The 19,933-nt window shown below is 42.5% G+C and overlaps 1 protein-coding gene across 1 annotated transcript in view; it reads left to right on the top strand.

Annotated features, from left to right (window-relative positions):
* SLC9A9 (solute carrier family 9 member A9) overlaps window positions 1-19,933 on the top strand; it is a 258,776-nt gene that overhangs the window by 149,950 nt on the left and 88,893 nt on the right. The window contains exon 12 of the mRNA XM_081862475.1: window positions 5,748-5,901. Coding sequence (XP_081718601.1) covers window positions 5,748-5,901 — 154 coding nt within the window. The remainder of the gene's footprint in view (window positions 1-5,747; window positions 5,902-19,933) is intronic.

Raw genomic sequence — 19,933 nt, 5'->3', positions numbered from 1 at the left:
CTTCTGCCGCTTGCTGAGAAGAGAAATGAGCATGGAAGGATGCAATTTTCTTCCAAGGAAAAGGGGTGGGAGGGATGGTTTACTAGACAAAGACAAGGGAGCTACTCTGTGATCCACACTGACTGGAAAGATTTATCATCACTTCAGAAAGCCTTGCCTCTGTCCTCTGATGATATACAATAATGATTTTAATCATTTTAATTACCAAGGTGCAGCCTGCCCATTATGAAAGTTTATGAAGTGGACTTGAAAGCAGCAGCTTAGCTGGGGAAATGAAACTAACACAGCATAAACATACTGCTAAATGGCAACCTCTCCCCTGTCCTATTTGGAGAGGACTCCTTCATCTTGGAAGTTGATTGATGCAAGCAACATGCTTCCTTTGGTGGGACAGTGGCCAGTTTAAGACATCTCCTGAGTGGGTGGAGGCTTCAAGTGGTGCAGATATGAGCATGCATATCTCTCTTCTCCACAACACGATAATTTAATACATAATGTGAATATAGTACATAAGAAGATTCCACCTAAACATTAGGAAGAACTTCCTGACAGTAAGAGCTGTTCGACAGTGGAATTTGCTGTCAAGGAGTGTGGTGGAGTCTCCTTCTTTGGAGGTCTTTAAGCAGAGGCTTGACAACCATATGTCAGGAGTGCTCTGATGGTGTTTCCTGCTTGGCAGGCGGTTGGACTCGATGGCCCTTGTGGTCTCTTCCAACTCTATGATTCTATGATTCTATGAATTCATTACCTTAATATATATCATTGCTGGATGTTTCACTGCCATTTTCTTTAATTGCTACAGTGGGCATTGCCCAAAAAGAGGACAAAGAACATGGATTTGCACTAACAATGCATAAGCTCATTTCATTTCCTTAAAAATAGCATTTTTATTATGTATTTTAAAGATTAATTGTGATAATTTGTATGTATAGGCGCAAATTGTGAAATGATTGCTGTAATTTAAGTTGCAATACAGTATATCTCACCCCAGTGGGGAAGACTGGAACCAGGTAAACAGTGTCCCTGCTCAGTCTTTATTCCAGATGCTAAATTTTGATGGGCAACTTTAACTTCAAGGCTGACGGCTGCTCTCCTTTCTTAGAATCAGAGTTGGAAGGGACTAAAGGGCGATCTAGTCCAACCCCCTTCAATGCAGGAATCTCAGCTAAAGCATCCATGACAGTTGGCCATCCAACCTCTGTTTAAAAATCTCCAAGAAAGGAGAGTCCACCACCTCTCACGGGAGTCTGTTCTACTGCCGAACAGTTCTTACTGTCAGAAAGCTTTTCGGAGTGTTTAGTCGGAATCTCCTTTCTTGTAACTTGAAGCCATTGGTTCGAGTCCTACCCTCCAGAGCAGAAGAAAGAAAGCATGCTCTCTCTTTGATGTGACAGCCCTTAAGATATTTGAAGATGGCTATCATATCTCCTCTCAGTCTCTTTTCCAGGCTTAACATACCCAGCTCCCTCAACCATTCCTCATAAGTCTTGGTTTCCAGACACTTGATCATCTTGGTTTCCTCCTCTGCACACCTTCCAGCTTGTCAATATCCTTCTTAAATTGTGGCACCCAGAATTGCACACAGTATTCCAGGTGTGGTCTGACCAAGGCAGAATAGAGTGGTACTATTACTTCCCTTGATCTGGACACTATACTTCTGTTCTTGTGGTTCTTGATTTTTAGACTGAACTTGGATCAGATACTTCTTCAGACAGAGGACTGTAAAGTAGAAAAAATGGCCACCCTATCTGGAGCACTGATGTTGCAAATGACTTCCATCTTGCTTTGGACTGCTATCTCTAAATAGACTTTTGTTGCTCCTATGTTTGTGTCATTCCAGTGCCAGAAAAGGAACTCCTTCTTTTCCCAGACTTTTTGTAAACATGTAATTGTTTTAGCTCAATTTTCTGATTTATGCTACTTGTTTTAGCACTACAGCCTTATAGAATCATAGAGTTGGAAGAGACCACAAGGGCCATCGAGTCCAACCCCCTGCCAAGCAGGAAACACAATCAGAGCACTCCTGACATATGGTTGTCAAGCCTCTGCTTAAAGACCTCCAAAGAAGGAGACTCCACCACACTCCTTGACAGCAAATTCCACTGTCGAACAGCTCTTACTGTCAGGAAGTTCTTCCTAATGTTTAGGTGGAATCTTATTTCTTGTAGTTTGGATCCATTGCTCCGTGTCCGCTTCTCTGGAGCAACAGAAAACAACCTTTCTCCCTCCTCTATGTGACATCCTTTTATATAGTTGAACATGGCTATCATATCACCCCTTAAGCTCCTCTTCTCCAGGCTAAACATGCCCAGCTCCCTTAGCCGTTCCTCATAAGGCATCGTTTCCAGGCCTTTGACCATTTTGGTTGCCCTCCTCTGGACACGTTCCAGTTTGTCAGTGTCCTTCTTGAACTGTGGTGCCCAGAACTGGACACAGTACTCCAGGTGAGGTCTGACCAGAGCAGAATACAGTGGCACTATTACTTCCCTTGATCTAGATGCTATAGTCCTATTGATGCAGCCCAGAATTGCATTGGCTTTTTTAGCTGCCGCCTTTGTGGCTATAATATTTAATTGATGCTTGCTTTATTTTGTAAGGCGAAAAAATTCCCGTGATAAATAAATGAAATAACTGGGAAAGGCATGTGCCCATTCCACCATTTCATGCCGGTTGTCACTGCAAGGTGAAGTGCCTGAGCCAGACCAAAAAGAAAGATGGGAATTATACGAAGAGATAGGCTGAGAGGTGGTGAATGGCCCATGGTCACTCAGTGAGCTTCATAACTTCATTACTACCTACCTATACAGAAATAGACAAATCCTTGCATCTTAATATGCAAAGCACTTTGCAATTATTCAGCAAGCTGGCATAGTTCGGAGCACAAGGCACAAACAGAATCTAAAGCAATGTTTCTCTGAAATTTTCTTGGTGATTTAAAGCCCTAGAATGAGTGCACGTGGGTGCAAATTACGAGTCATGTTTATAAAAACAGGATTGTAAATCCCTTTTTATGGAAAGATTTTAATTTAAATTATTATTGCACCCTAAGAGCTCTTGGAAATTCATTTGGATAAAGCAGTTTCGTTTCCTGCCCCAGATGGGCACTCTCGGTATTATTCGGCACAATTCAGAGGCAACCTTATGATTTTCTAGGTGCAGCTGCATTTTATTGGTTGGAGAAACAAATCTAACATACTTCTCCTCTTCACTGGAGTGATGGGAGGCTTAAATAAAATTCATAAATATCTGTAAAACGTTCCTCGCATCTTGCTTGAATTACCTATTTAATTTAAAGAACTTGCTCATTACGTGGGCTTCACAATTTACAGTGTAACCCCCGCAGAAAACAATAATGTAGGCATGCTAAAAAGCCTTTTACATGTGCAAAACACTGTTATTTTTTTAATGTAGCCAGGCCTGGGGAGGGGGTGCTTTTGTAAATGTGGCATACCATTTGGCTCATGCTTAACATACTTATTACCACCCTATGGGGAACTTTTGATGCATGGCTCTGGCTCTCCCCCATTATTATCTTTCTGCTGTTTTATTTGGTCTCAGTAGGTGCATAACTTTGCCTTAGTTATAACATTGTAAAAGCAGGCTCCACCTTATAGTTTAAAAACCAAACGTTTAAACTCCTTCTGGAAAATTACTCATTGCATTGCAATGGTGAATGTTTGCTCGTTGAACGGTTGCTGTTTAACAAGGATGACGCTTGACTTTGTATGGTGGGTTATATAGTTCAGCAAAAGTTGAAGGTTTCTGCACACCTCACACATATTTCCATCCTCCTTCCAGACAAGAGTCATTATCACAGTTCAAGGGCAAATTCCAGCTAGGCAAAAGCACTCAAGGAGGGTGTGGCCTCTGGGAGGAGGTGTGGTTTAGGGAGAGTCCCAAGGACCAAATAAAGAGGCCTAGGCCTGAGGTTCCTCACCCCCTGACCCAGAGGGAAAGCACAAGGCAAGCCAAAGATATTCACTCTCCTCACTCTTGACACAGCTTCCATGCTTGGGGAGGCCAGCAAGCACAAGGAGGAGCAGCAAAACCAGGAAATTCCAAGGGGCTGACAGTGGGTTGTGGACCTTAGTAAAGGTAAAGTGTAAAGTGACCCCTGACCATTAGGTCCAGTCGCGGACAACTCTGGGGTTGTGGCGCTCATCTCACTTTACTGGCCAAGGGAGCCGGCATTTGTCCGCAGACAGTTTTTCCGGGTCATGTGGCCAGCATGACCAAGCTGCTTCTGGCAAGCAAGAGCAGCGCACAGAAATGCCATTTACCTTCCCGCCAGAGTGGTACCTATTTATCTACTTGCACTTTGAGGTGCTTTTGAACTTAGTAGATGCCTGATATTGCCAAGCCCAGACACCAGCCCTGAAACTTCAGCACTGTCCCTTGGAAGTGAATTCAACTGAAGGTGGAGGGCAGTCCAAAGGAATTATCATTTGGGATATAAATAAGATTCTACCTGCCATGAGAAAAATGGCAAAAACATGACTTCCTGACATTGTGATATTTGTTTTTATGCATGTTTCTGCTGAAGCGGAATAGATTCCCTCCGCCCCTAAAATGTTGTAAAGTTTATTGCGTACGAGTTAAACAGCAGCGCATAAATGAAATGTGATTCTCCCTATGCAGAAACACAAACATCTAAAAAGAAAATGGGTTTTGGCACTGTTTCCTCTTCCTCCCCAAAGAGCCACAATCATAGATTTCTAAAATGGAAGCGTGAAACCAGGCCCTTGCCTTTCCACATTCAAGAGCTGTGCTTTTGTTCCCAGAATATTGTGCTCTGAGCATTCCAATAATAAATCCACATGGCATTCGCATTTCAGAGGAGCCTCTTTCTTTGACAAAAAGGCACTCTACAAGGCAGCTGAATAAACAGATAATAAAACATCATACAGATTTTTGAGCATGTTTTTAGAAGAGATGTGGCAGGCTTTTGTTCAAGTGGGCTTTCAAGGCCCCTTTTCAAGATACTTTGCTTCACACATGTTTGGTCACCCATCTCTGGGGAATTCCCATAAGGTATATAGGTGCGTCTTGGCTGAAGGACCACATTGCAAAATTCAAAGTGCAATTTTCAAAGGATGCCGTGTTTCAGTTCACATATTGCAAGGAATCAGTGACCTTCCAGATGTTGTTGGACTCCCAACTCCCATCTGCCTCAGATAGCATTGTGAATCATCAGGCATGATGGGAGTTGTAGTCCGACAACATCTGTAGAGTCAAAGGTTCTTCACCCTTGACACATTATTTCAGGAAGTGCAAATTAGGAAGGTTCTCCTTTAAATGCAGACTAAAGCAAATTCCTCATTCATCCCTAGTCCAGGGTTAAGCACTGGTATGGGTACCACATAATATCCCACATTTGTAAGAAATTGATCTTTTATTTTTGTAGCACCCACACTTTGGATATAATGCTGATGCCCTCCCTGTACCCTTTTCAGCACTTGCTACACACATTTTTGTTTAGGCAAGCCTATCCAGACATGCAGAATGTTGACACGTATTTTAATATGGTTTTCAGCAGGCCTGGAAGGGAGGGGGTTGAATTTTGTATGTTTCAAATAGTTGTTTTCAGCGGTTTCTTCACTGATTGTTTTATTCTTTTTGTAAACTGCTTTGAGGTTGTTGGGCTTTTTTGTACAATCAAGTGGTATATAAATTTTATGAATACAATGAAATAAATTGTTTTCTTTCTCTCCCACCTGCCATGCACCCCCACCCCCTGTCTTCTGAAGGTTTACGTGGTGCAATTGCATTTGCACTGGCTATCCGGGACACCGACTCTCAGCCTAAGCAAATGATGTTGACAACCACCTTGCTAATTGTGTTCTTCACAGTCTGGGTGTTTGGAGGAGGCACCACACCAATGCTTGCATGGCTCCAAATCAGGTCAGTGATATCAATTCGTACTGTTATGGTGCAATGTCATCTGTGACTTTGCTCAATCACTACACTTGTTGCAGCTTTGTATTCACATTATTTGTCATTGTGCTTCATAACTGATATGCAGGAGATGGCTATGAAGGGTGCAGGGAGCTTAAAAACCAGGATGTAGACATTGGTGGATGAGGTGAAGCAGGTTCTTGACATCCCGCAATGGTCCCAAGCAGAATTCAGATTTTTAGCATCTGTTTTCCCATGTGGTTTGCTTTCCTGGAGTGATTTCTTAGGGGAGTTATGCTGGGAGGTTAAAATCTTTCACTTAAAAATATTCTTGTAGATATTGCTGCTCAAACAGCAGCTGCTATTCAGCTATATGTAGTTGTTGTTCCAGATTTTGCTCTTGACTAAATGACTTGTTGGATCTGTGCTGATCCCCACTGTCTCCAAAAGCTGATCCTTGCTGTTTCCAAAAGCCACTGGTCTGGTCTGGTCAGCTGCACAGTGGTACCTCGGGTTACATACGCTTCAGGTTACATACGCTTCAGGTTACAGACTCCGCTAACCCAGAAATATTACCTCAGGTTAAGAACTTTGCTTCAGGATGAGAACAGAAATCGTGCTCTGGCGGTGCGGCGTCAGTGGGAGGCCCCATTAGCTAAAGTGGTGCTTCAGGTTAAGAACAGTTTCAGGTTAAGAACGGACCTCCGGAACGAATTAAGTACTTAACCTGAGGTACTACCTGTACTACCTTATACAGAGCTAGTCCAATATATTTTGTTGTCTGAAGCAGACCAACAAATAACATCCCCACTCTTGATGTCAACATGCGTAGTAGTAAAGGTAAAAAGGTAAATTACCCCTGGACTGTTGTCCAATCAAAAGCAACTATGGGGTGCGTCACTCATCTTGCTTCAGGCAGGGGAGCTGGTGTTTGTCCACAGACAGCTTTCTGGGTTATGTGGCCAGCATATCTAAATCGCTTCTGGCGCAACGGAACACAGAGTGCACAGAAATGCCATTTACCTTCCTGACGCAGCGGTACCTATTTATCTGCTCATACTGGTATGCTTTCAAACTGCTAGTTTGGCAGAAGCTGGGACAGAGCAACAGGAGCTCACCCCGTCACACAGATTTGAACTGTCAACCTTCTGATTGGGAAGCGCAAGAGGCCCAGTGGTTTTGACTACAGTGCCACCAGCATCCCTTATATGCATAGTACCCAAGCCTGATGAAGTTATTTTGGCACTTGGGGAAGAAGATCTACAAAGTACCTTTCCCTTTCCTGGCAGCAGAAATACAACAGTGATAAATTAAATAACTGACAATATGCTGCCCTTTCAGTATTCCCAAAATCATCTGCCTGAGGTGCCCACCTCATTCTACCTAATGATAGGGCTGGCCCTGACCTTAAGCAAAGGCCAAAGAAACAATGTTGTTCTCTCCATTTTGTGTACAGGGTGTTGGATGCAATCAGTTATCACGGATAGTTTATTGCATATTCCTCTCATTTTTTTCATAGAGCAGGAAACATTAACTGACAAATCATTGTGATTAATTTGTTAATTTATTAACCATAAATCTAAAATGTGGCTGGGCACTGGATTTTAATGGATGCTGTCAGTTTTGAAGGGATTTTCAGTGCTGCCAACATTGTGTTATTTATATTTGCAGTACGTTGTAAACCATTTAAACATGTCATTTCAGAATGACTTTCCCGCTTATAAATTATTTGCCTTTGTTATTTAGTCAAAAGAAATCTAGGTTTATTAAATAAAAGATTACCTGGACTGAGATACTGCAGTGTATCAAATTCCTTCGAGCAACCCGCATTGATGGTCCCATCTGAAGTAGTGAAAATATGGACTATGAGCTGGAAGCCACTATCTCTTAACCTTTATCCTCCAACTTTAACCATATTGGTCTGCTAGTGTGTGAACTATTGAGATAAGACGTAGGATGCACTTTATTTAGGAAAGTTGCTCCATAGAGACTAAATATTAGTCAAAAAAATATTATGGTTACAGTCAAAGCTTAGGGGCAGAGATTTTCCAGACAAATGGAAAGTGGAATGTTTTAGTGGATTGTTCCGTTGTTGCATTGTATACAGTCTTGTATAAATGCACTGTTATTTATAGGATCATGGGGTTGTTTCTTGCGTAGGCATTTTTTATTTAGTGCTTGTCTATATGGCTTGCTATCTACTGGTACTCTGCCTCCAGCCTGCTTGCTTCCCTGTCTCTCTGCCTCCTTCTCTCTTTGGATTGACACATAGCTTTGATCTTAGCTACAGAAATGTCTATAGACAGCCCCCTTCTGAATGATACCTTGAATCATGAGGCCGTCTCTCTGGTAGCGCAGAATCTCAACCCTGCAGGTGCTTGAGCTTGGCTCTGTTGTAATTGCCTAAAGCCTGGTGGCGATAGTTCTTCAGCTGACCCACATAGGATCCAGGCCAGCAAAATCATACCCAGTAGTAATTCATTAGAGGGAATGTTTAGGACAGCTCTCACATCAGTACTTCTTGCAACAAAACAGTGGCAGCTGCCTTGGACGTTTTTGTTAGTCAGGGCAAAAACTGTGTTGTTCTTGCTATCTATGCCTTCATGATGCTTCTGCAATGACTTTTGTGGAGTTAGCGTGTACAGTGATGAGTTGTGCATGGCAGCAGTGTGGCTAGAGATGCTGCAGGAATGACTGTTGGCGTTGCTCCGTTCGCTCTTATTTCTGCAGTTCTTCCTGTGCATTTTGCTTCATTGCCGAGTGCATTACAACCATAACCCACTGCAGGCAGTTCATGCACTGATAAGCTGATAAGTACTGCCCCATACCCTTTGTGTTATCAGCGCTACCATCTATAGTGATGGAGCCCTTGCACTTACAGGTGTGCATGTGAAGGCTTCTGCGTGACCCTAAGCCCTGATGATGTCAGGTTCTCAATCACATGGAAGTTTCATAACGTACAACTGTCCATGCAAAGGCTCTGTCAGTACTGACAGTCCTGCTCTTCACATTGCAAGCTAGGAGGTAGGTTTTCTGGGTGCACCTCCACTCCCATGTTGAATAACACAGACTCATTAATCCCCAAAGGGCTTACACTGCATTGGCATTACTCCTGGCATAGTGGCAACCACTGTACCCAGCAAGACTATAAGGTCAAAGGGTTACTTGTATTTTCTCTAGACTAACAAACTACCAGAAATGTCATCCGTAACAAACTCAGTTTGGGTGATGGTTTCTTGAAGTGTTCATTGTTCTTCTCCTTGTTTCTCTCTTTTTAAGTTATGTATGATATAATCACTTTTTAATTACTAGTTCTTATCCCTTACCTGTTTTAAGTCTTATGTGTTCATTTTATCTGTATTTTTTATCTTATGCTGGTCTGAGATTGAAACAAAGTTTGATACTGATACTGTTCATTGTTCTTGAGTGTCCCCATTTGCTAGAGTGAGAATTTTCTGGGCTTTGAAGTGATGGAGGAGGCGGAATACAAAATGATATTCTCCCAGATCCCACATCTGGTCTGGACTGGCTTTAAATACTTCCAGGACAGGCCTGGACCTTGCTATGGATTTCTAGCCTTGTCCCTAGTGTTACAGGTAGCCTGTAAAAGGTAAAGGTAAAGGACCCCTGCCCGTATGGGCCAGTTGTGTCCGACTCTAGGGTTGCGCGCTCATCTTGCTTAAGAGGCCGGGAGCCGGCGCCGTCCGAAGACACTTCCGGGTCACGTGGCCAGTGTGACGAAGCTGCAGCTGGCGAGCCAGCACCAGCGCCGCACACGGAAACACCATTTACCTTCCCGCTAGACAGCGGTACCTATTTATCTACTTGCACTTAGGGGTGCTTTCGAACTGCTAGGTGGGCAGGAACTGGGACCGAACGACGGGAGCTCACCCTGCCGCGGGGATTCGAACCGCCGACCTTACGATCAGCAAGTCCTAGGCACTGAGGTTTTACCCACAGCGCCACCCGTGTCCCTACAGGTAGCCCGACCACATGCCTAATCCTTGCCCCAGTCTTCCAGTCATCCTATCCACTTACATTTCCAGCAGCATGCCTCTGTCACATGGATGGTGCATCCCATTTCACTGGTTGAAGCAAAATGAGAAGTGCTGTCCCACTCTGCTGCCATGGCTGTGCTGCCATCACCAAAGCATCTCTTGACTAAATTGTGGGGTAGCAGGAGAAAGTGGCAGCGCCGATGGTAGATTTCGGTGAGATCTAAATGAAAATTGGCACTGATGCTGGTGCAACTTTTCCACTAGCAACAGGGCAGATGAGGCACACGTGGGGGTGGTGCCTCCCAAGGCAGCTGCTTTGACTTGCCTCATGGGTGGGCTAGCCCTGTTCTGTCCTCATTGTCCATCCCTTTATATGGATGCCTTGGCTCATACCCAGCCTGTAACTGTCCATGACTTTGGACTGACTCTCCTCTTGATCTGCCCCAGCATTCCATTTAGCTCTGGTCCCAGGTTAGCTGAAGTTCACACTGCAGCTGTCAGCTGCCTGCAGCCCAGTGCTTACGAGGAAGAGGGAGAAACGGAAATTGTGGCTGACCTCCTTTAAGACATGTCGAGGGCAAAGAAAATCCTAGCTTTGAAGGCTTAAGGTTTTCTTCCACTGCAATACTTTGTGCATAGCTTGGTTTAGACAGAATGGTTCTCCCACAATGAATCTCCTCTAAATATTATTATTTTTTTGAAATGTACATATCTGGCAGGATCTGCTAGACCTGCCATTTATTTGTGCATATATGTGTTTGTGTTTTTTAGGGTTTTTTATTGTGATTATTGCAATCAATTTAGTATTTCTATTGTGTTGGTAAGTTGCTGTGAGACATTTTATGAATAAAGCATAATAATAATAATAATAATAATAATAATAATAGGTGCAAAGAGTCTCCACCCCTTAAAGATAACACGTTAAGTTTTTAACGTGTGATATTTTACTGTATTTTTGCTTTCTATGGAAGCCGCCCAGAGTGGCTGGGGAGGCCCAGCCAGATGGGCGGGGTATAAATAATAAATTATTATTATTATTATTATTATTATTATTATTATTATTATTATTATTATCTACTATTCTGCCTTATGCTTTGCATTCATAATAGTCCTGTTAGGATGGCTCTCATTAGTGCATCATATCTATGCATATACTGAAGAATTCATTTATAGCTGAGCAATCCACAGATGAAAGTGAGGTATAAAAGTCACTGCCTGAGAACTTTATCATCTCAAACATGTACCCACAAATACTCTACTAATCCACTTGAATCCAAATTTTCTTCTTCAATTTGTTTCTGGAACAAACTGGATATATAGTTTGTGGTTAGGGCAAGAACCCAGAGGAGCCTGTACAATTGACACAGTGTTGGACATGACAAAGGCAGGCGGCTTAAGGAACAATTGCTCATTGGCTCTTTTCCCAGTTCTCCTTTTTCCCTTGGACTAATTTTGAGAAATGGAACCGCTCCAAGACAAAAATGTCTCCCTTCTACCTTATGAAACCGCGAAGGAGTTTTCGAGTTGTTTTCATCTCTGATTTACAGACAGATTGGTAAGCCTGCTGAGCCAGCACATTGGCTTGGCTCCGTCTAGTGTTCTGGCATAATGGCGCACAACCTCCTTTTACTGTCTAAACACTTAAATAGTACCAAATAGGATGGGACGAGACAATTTGTTGGGAGAAGGGAAGAGAGGTCTGAATAATATATCAAATCCTAGACACTCACATTAAAAGTTCCGGTGCCAGTTCTAAAGAGAAACATGGTGTTGGTTCCTGTGTATTACCATCATAATTTATGCACCCATTTTTTTACCTGTTATATATCTGAAGGTATAAATACATCCTTTCCCATCCCAGCAACTGCCTGGCACCTATGTGAATACACACCGCAAGCTTATGCTCACAGCCACCTTATTGAGATTAAATAGCTATCCATTTTGTGAGGAAGCCACCAACCTCCCTTGCTGTGCAGGATTAGCTTAATCAACTTTCGGAACAAACGGGTTAAGGTGGGGAGGGGTGGAGCAAATGAGATGCTACAAGCTTCCAGTCTCCTCCTCGTGGCTTGAGGGAGGACATGATTGGTTTACATCTAAAGCAAACCCTACCTAATTTGAACTACCCGAAACAATGTGCAAAGCACAGCCATCCTTTGAATTTCGCAACGCAGTTCTCCAGACAAGTATTGTGCATGCATATGCATGCAAAATTGCATATAGTAGGGGAAAGTGTGCATAAAATACTTAATAATTGTGGAAATAACATACAGAAATGTATTATATTAAGGAAATATTGTTTTGCAAAAATGTATTCGTTAAGTAAAGGTATGTCTATAAAGATAAATTTGCGCTAAAGTGGTATGAATTTTCATGCAGACTTTTTTAAAAAAATAAACTGCAAACTGATGTGGAGGACTAAATTTAAGAATAGGAAAGTAAGAAAATGAGAGAAACTGAAATTAACAGATTTGCCCATCCCCACTTACAACCCTCAGTGTGAGTCACAAAGAAAGAGCAGATTTTTGAGGTGAAAAGGCCAACCTTAAATCTGTAGGATGCCAAGAATGGTGGAGATGTTTGTTTTTTCCTTCTTTCATTTTGCAAATAAAACTTTAAAATAAAATAAAAAGTTGGGTTTTTGAGAGGGAGACCTAACCATGCATGATATGGAACACCATATAAGTTTAAATTTTACTCAAATATGCTGCAACAGTATGCATTTCCTGCTTTACAACCCATGTGCAACAGCAACCTCCTCTTCCATCACACTGTGGACAATGAAGCATCGCTTGAGGGAAAGTCACATAATATTTACGGTTGGGTCAGTCATTGTATGGGCATGTATGTGTTTCAGTCATGCAACTGCTTCCTAGGAATCAGCACACTCCACAGACTCATGGCTGTGGGGCACAGCAAAGTATAATATACATGTTAGGTAGTAGGGAACCTGAAGAGTCAGTGCATGTATTGACTGTTTGTGGGAATGAACATGCAGGCAGGTGTTTATGCTGATGTCAGAAGGTATCTGCATTATATGTATAACAGAGATGACTGGTTCATGAATGTGTATAAATAAGATCTACAGGAGTAGACTGAGGACCACTAAGGTGCAACATAACAAAAGGTTATGCCCCTTTTTTAAAGACTTTCAAGACTTAGGCCCCTCCAGGTGTCATTTTTATTGGGTATTCATAAATATTTGTGCTCTTGGGATTATACATGATCCTGCTTTCAATATTATTTGTGCCTGCAAGGGCTTGGGGGTGGTCATTCTGCTTCATTTGATTCATTTCCAATCACTGCATCTGGCGAAAATCCGATAACTTTTCATGCCCAAAATGGGGGACGTTTGTCCTACTTTTGTTGTATTATAGCCCTTATGGACAGCAATAATGTGGTAGCTTTAGGGAAGCCTCACAGAGCATTAATAAATCAGAATAAATACACTGCTGATGCATTCTTATTGTGTTGAGAACATGTTGCAGAATACAACCGCCATAAAACACCCATCTGGAAGGACCCTGTAGACATGAATGACAATCTCTGGTTCCTACATGCTTTCTTAAACACATTTGCTGTGCAATCCCTATGCATGCTTACTCAGAAGTAAGTTTCATTGCATTCAAATTATAAGAAATTGGGTGTAGAGTTGCAGTTTTAGAGACCTTTGTGTTGGTACCTGATGACCAGTTCAGTTTCAAAAGTTTGGTTGGTAATGCAACACAATTCACTGTGCCTGAACACAGCCCAGGTCTATGTACTTGGATGTGTGAAATTTTAATGATTCTCTATTGGTAAAGGGCATCTTAGGGAGAAAATGGTGGGTAAGAGAGACAAAAAGAGAAAGCAAGTGAAAAGAAGATTGTTTGCTTGACCAAATGGCAACTGCAATGCATTAAAAAAAATATTGCTTCAAAGATAATTTATACCATTATTAAATACTGGCTGTGAGCTCCAGATGAATCAAGTTATTTTATGGTCTGTTTAGAAGGTCATTGATATGTTTTTTATAATGTCACTGAGTAAGATATTGGCGACATTATTGCCTTGTAATTCGACAATTCCTTATCATTGATTCTATATATAGTTTATGCTTTGCTTTGCTTGTTTACAGAGCAGTGCCTAACAAACCTTCATGCAGACTTCTGCTGCAAAGCACCAGCTGAAAATAGCTAAATTGAAGCCATAATAAAGAGGCTTAGATAAAAAGCATGCAGACAAAATCTGGATTGGCATACAAATGTACTGAATAAACATAAAATGCCAGCACCTGTGTACCATGTGTGAGAGTTGGGCTTCTCTGGTACTTTGATTGCTTTTTTCTTATCTTCAATGTCAGCCAAGTTCATTGCAATTTGGATATACAGCTCAAGTGTCCGTCATCCTTATCAGATTTGCCACAGTTCCACTGGACTCAGCCAAAGAGTCACTCTGCAACACTATATATCACATTGATTCTAGCAGCAGCACAAAAAACCTTGCTGCATCAGGCATCAGAAACAGAGCACTTAAGTCTTCAGTAAACAGTTCCATCTGTGTACATTTTCAAGTAGATTTTCTTTAAAAGTGCCTCACGTCTATTTTTTTTAAAAGAAAAAATGCACCCTTTAATATAATAAAATCCTCAAAGCTGCTTTACATTTTTAGCTGCAATTGCCACAAAATGACCTTTGTTTTCCAAACCCTCTTTTCTTCAGACTTGAATACATTTATGGCCATTCTGACCATGCTGATTAGCAATGAACATTATCAGATGTTCATTGTTCCTTTCTTGATTCAGCAGTCCTGTCACCTCCTTGATATTTTTTTTTCATCCTGATGATTTAGTGACGATCTACACCAGCACCTCTCCTGCTCCCAATACTGGTGGCCTTTAGAAGAACATTGAAATGCCTAGTTGCATTAAAGCAAATGTCATGCATTCTTCCATGTAACTCCGACATTACTGGGAAGTTCAGAAATGTGGCAGGAATGTCCATCTTTACCCCCACGTCTCATTATAGGAAGTATAGCATGTCCTTATATTAAGATGGGTGGGGTATAAATAAAATTATTATTATTATTATTATTATTATTATTATTATTATTATTAAGCAGCACAAAAGGCGATTGGCTCTTGATGGATCTATCTGCTGTTAATTTGGCTAAAACTTTGTAAAAATAAATAAATAGGTGAGCTAGTGTAAGGTTACTAGATTTTTTTCAATGAATCTGGGGACAATTTAAATAAATACATACTACACGTTCAGGACGTTGATGCTGCAGCGATGGCGGTGGCAGAGGGGCAGCCGCTGCCTTGACCTCAACCGCCACGTTTCCCCTTCCTCTGAGGCTTCTATCTCCTTTCTCCATGAGCCTGGGCAGCCCCTGAGTTGTTGGTTCTTCGGTGGTGGTGGTGGGGAAGCGGTGTGCAGTGGGTCAGGCATGGAAGGCGGAGAAGGAGGGCTGAGAGTGGTGGCAGCAGAGAGGCTCTGGCAGCACAATGCCTCCCTTCCCATCAGAGCAGCCCCTATCCCATTCCTACTTGCGTGCAAGCAGGAGGGGGCGGGGATCCCTCAGCTGGGAAGCGAGGCTTCACACTGCCTAACTGAGAGATTCCTGCCCCCTCCTGCTTGCACGCAAGCTCTGATAGGCAGCGTGAAGCCTCCCTTTACAGCTGAGAGATCCCCACCCCGCTCCTGCTTGCACGCAAGTAGGAGTCGGGAGGCTGCTCCGATAGACAGAATGAAGCCTCCCTTCACAGCTTAGTTGTTGGGGTCAGGGAAGGTGGAGGCAGCCAGGAAGCTGCATCTTAGAGCCCCTGCACCACCATCATATGGGGACTTCTGAGCAGCTCCTGAAGCCAGCCAGAGCCAACTGCTCCAGGCTGCTGAGAATGCCACTGCTATGTTTCCCGGGGACACTAGATGAAATCTGGGGACATTCCGGGGATGGCATTTGTCCGGGAACTTATTTGCAAATCCGGGGACTGTCCCTGGGAAACGGGGACGTCTGATAACCCTAGTGGCCATCTCAGTGCCCCACCTTGCAATTCATGGTGCTAAATTAGTTATGCCATAACAGAGCAATCCAAACCCCCCATCCACTGTGCTGAAAAGGATCTGGATGAGGCAGAGTAGTTACTTCACCCAATTCTGCCTAGCTCTGCTTCTGTCCCCCATTGGGGTGAGCTCTGCCCATCATGCACTGTTCCCCTCTTCTAATTAACTGGTGGTTATTTAAGGTTTGTTTTGGAAAGACTTCAAACAACCAGTTACAAACAACCGGAAGTCATTGTGGTCTTTTCAGAAAGTCCATGTTTGCATAATCCAGCCAGCACATCGTCCTGAACTTTAGGTAGACTTAAGACAGTTTTTTAAATTTATATGTAAAGTTCTGTAGCACACTTTAAATTCACCATGTCCCTGCTAATAGAGGTTACTTGATGTAAGCAGTAACCAAACTGCAAAAGTTAATAGCAGCCATAATTCAAGCTTTGAAGCCAATCAATGTTTCATGCTCGTTGCAAGCTGAGATTGCGAGGGTCGAGGGAAGCGTTTTTGCCATGTAGGAAATCTGTGGGGACATCTCCTGTTAATATTCGACCGACATCATGTTTACTCATGGTCTTAGTTACAGATAGGTAGCCGTGTTGGTCTGCCATGGTCAAAACAAAATAAAAAAATTCCTTCCAGTAGCACCTTAAAGACCAACTGAGTTAGTTCTAGGTATGAGCTTTCGTGTGCATGCACACTTCTTCAGTATATCTGAAGAAGTGTGCATGCACACGAAAGCTCATACCTAGAACTAACTCAGTTGGTCTTTAAGGTGCTACTGGAAGGAATTTTTTTATTTTGTTTTTACTCATGGTCTTGTTCAAATATCCCATGATGATCTGCTTTCAAAACTGTCACTTTCTTAATAGCTGCTGACCAAGGATGTTTTGCTCACATCCTGATATGCCCCAAACAGGTCTTTGTTGTTGTTGTTCTGGTCTTGAAACACAATGACCCACAGGACAATGGTTAGAGCAGATGCCTTGCCTGTGGAAGGTCTTGGAATCTCAAGTATTAAATTAAAGAATAAATATGTAGATCTCTGCCTTGGATTAATTTATTTTGGTATTGTTTTTAAATCTATTAGTTGTTTTGCAGCAGGAATGGGGCGGGGAGTTTTTCCAGCCCAGGGGCCACACTACCTTATGTGCAACCTTCCAGGGGCTGCCTGCTATTGGTGGGCAAGGCCTGGGGCTGCTGTAAGAATCCACTGAAAATGGATTATCAAGACATTACCCTTTATATCTACCCATTTGACACCCCCTCCCATCACAGCATGGAGTCTTGCTATGAATGCTTTTCTGCTTAGCTCTCTACCACAAACATTTTTTTTTAAAAAACATGTGCACTTTATATGTAAATAGATTCATAAATTGCTTTGCAATGTACATAATTCACATATTCATTGATATATTATCGCCATTGTCCCAGGAGGTACTTCATTGCTTTTCATTTTTTGAAAGTGTCTGTTGAATTTGAGTATGTTGCATGTTGCTAGAGGCTGTCCATGATCACTAAGGCTGCATGTCTATTCAGAAGTAAGTACCGCTGAATTCATTTGGGTCTTATTCCAAATGTAAGTGGAGTTGGGGTTGCAGCCTTAAATTACTTCCTACTGTGAATTTTTAAAATCAATAGAACACATCCTTAATTCTTGTTCTTTGCATGTGGAAAGAACTGGTCTTTTTTGTTACCTGTGGGCTTTATCTGTGCTCCTCAAACTCAAAGCCTCAAAGTGGAGATAGCCATCTGGTTTTGACTGTTCATTTTTGGCAGTCCATCCATTCCATAAATCTTTGTCTAAAATCTTTGTTTTAAAAGTGTCCTTGCCTCACTCCTGGCCAAAAAAATAATACTGTATTTTTTCATGGGTTTGAGACCCATCGACTACCCTCATCTGGTTTAGCCACTATAGGATCACAGAGCCTGCTGTGGCTGCTGAGATGAGTAATTCATAACTGCTGCCTCCCCCATTGTTTTTGCTGTGTTGGCAGCACTGATGTAACCTCTCTGGGGGCGCAAGCCTGGGCGTTGTGTGTGAAGGTCCTGTGCTGCCCTCTGCCACACTGAAGTGGTCCAAAGGAAATCAGAGCAATACATTTGGCACCAGCTTGGCTGCAGGAGCTGCCAGAAGGTGGTGTACAAGACACGATCCAACCATTTTAGGGACTCCACTCCTGATTTGTGTACAGTGTATTCCTTAGTCTTTTCCTCTCCCAAAGATGTCCTGCAAGGCAGCAGATACCCCGAGAGGCACACTCCATTGCCTCTCGGGACAGATGGATGACAACAACAATAAATAGTAAGAGCTGGCATATGGGACAAAAAGTCTGCAATTTTTTAAAAAGGCTCACTGTCGTGGTTATCAAGTTATCAGTAAAATTGTTTGGTAGTAACTGGTACATTTCCATTTCCTCAGCTGTCCTTGGGATGATTAGCAGTGCTGAAACTTCTGAAAGAAATCCACTTTTCTTTGGATGGCTGTGACATGAATAGTCAAGGGATAACCTAGTAGTGAGCACATAACTAGGCCTCAGAACTCCTGAAGATTGTGGCGCATCGCACCTGAGAACAACACAGAAATGTGCTGCAAATCAAGCAATTAACAGATGTTCTTCTTGATGCAGATGGTGTTGCTTACATTACTACAACTCTCCAGCCACTCCAAATGATTAATTTTTCATTGGTTGGTTAGAGTGAATTGCTGGCACATGTTAAAGGCTTATATTTTGTCAGACCCAAGGGAAGGACAGTTACCCATTTGTGAGCAGCCTTTCTGCTTGCCCTCCTTACAGGCCCACATCAAGGGCAGGCAATTTATTGATTTGCTTTAGAACAATTTGGAAATCCAACTCCTGAAAAGGATTAAGAACCACAGGTTATGTGACAAATAGTAGTGATGCTATTTAATGGAAGCAGAATGAGGCTCGTTGATCTGGTTACATTCGGGGAGACATGAGTATCTTTTTTCTTAAATCAAAGATGGGGAACTTGTGGCTCTCCAAAAGTTATAAGATGATAGTTGATCAACCCCAGGCAGGGTGGGCAGTAGTCAGGGCGGTTCCAAAACATCTACAAGACTGGGGACCTCTAATATATACTAATACTGAATTCAGGTGATGTATTATGAGTGCTACGTAGCCCATATGCTAATACTGTGAGGGGGGACCACAAGGTTTACAGTAGTACAGTGGTACCTCAGGTTAAGAACTTAATTCTTTCTGGAGGTCTGTTCTTAACCTGAAACTGTTCTTAACCTGAGGTACCACTTTAGCTAACGGAGCCTCCTGCTGCCCCCCGCACGATTTCTGTTCTCATCCTGAAGCAAAGTTCTTAACCCGAGGTACTATTTCTGGGTTAGCGGAGTCTGTAACCTGAAGCATCTGTAACCTGAAGTGTCTGTAACCCGAGGTACCACTGTAGCACAAATAACCCAATGATGACTGAGGATACTCTGTGACAAAAGAATGCTGAATGTCTATTGGGGAAACATGGAAAACTAGAAGGGTGGGTAGAATGGGTGTCCCAAAAGTAGGCATGGCTGGGTGGAACACTGAACAGGAACACTCCAGACTGCAACAATTTATTGTAGGTCCTACTTGTTCAAAAAGAAAACTGAGTGTGATGACATGAAAGGGTTGGAACCAAATGTTGCATTTTTGCATAAAAGCTTACTTTATTTGGCAGGAAAACTCTGGGGAAAGCATTTGCTGGGGGAAAGTTACATTGGCTTTTGTCCGGAGTCACCAGAGGGTCTACTCTGTTAAATAGAGTAGTTAAATATCACCCTTAGAATCATAGAATTGTAGCGTCATCTAGTCCAACCCCCTGCAATGCAGGAATCTCAACTAAAGCATCCATGAGAGGTGGACATCCAACCTCTGCTTAAAAACCTCCAAGGAAGGAGGGTCCAGCACCTTCCCAAGGGAGTCTGTTCTACTGTAACAGCTCTTCCTAATGTTCTTCCTAATGTTTAGTTGGAATTTGCTTTCTTGTAAATTG

Source organism: Podarcis erhardii (assembly GCF_964252035.2).
Source record: "Podarcis erhardii genome assembly, chromosome: 5".
NCBI lineage: Eukaryota > Metazoa > Chordata > Lepidosauria > Squamata > Lacertidae > Podarcis > Podarcis erhardii.
This window is presented reverse-complemented; position numbering and strand designations above follow the sequence as displayed.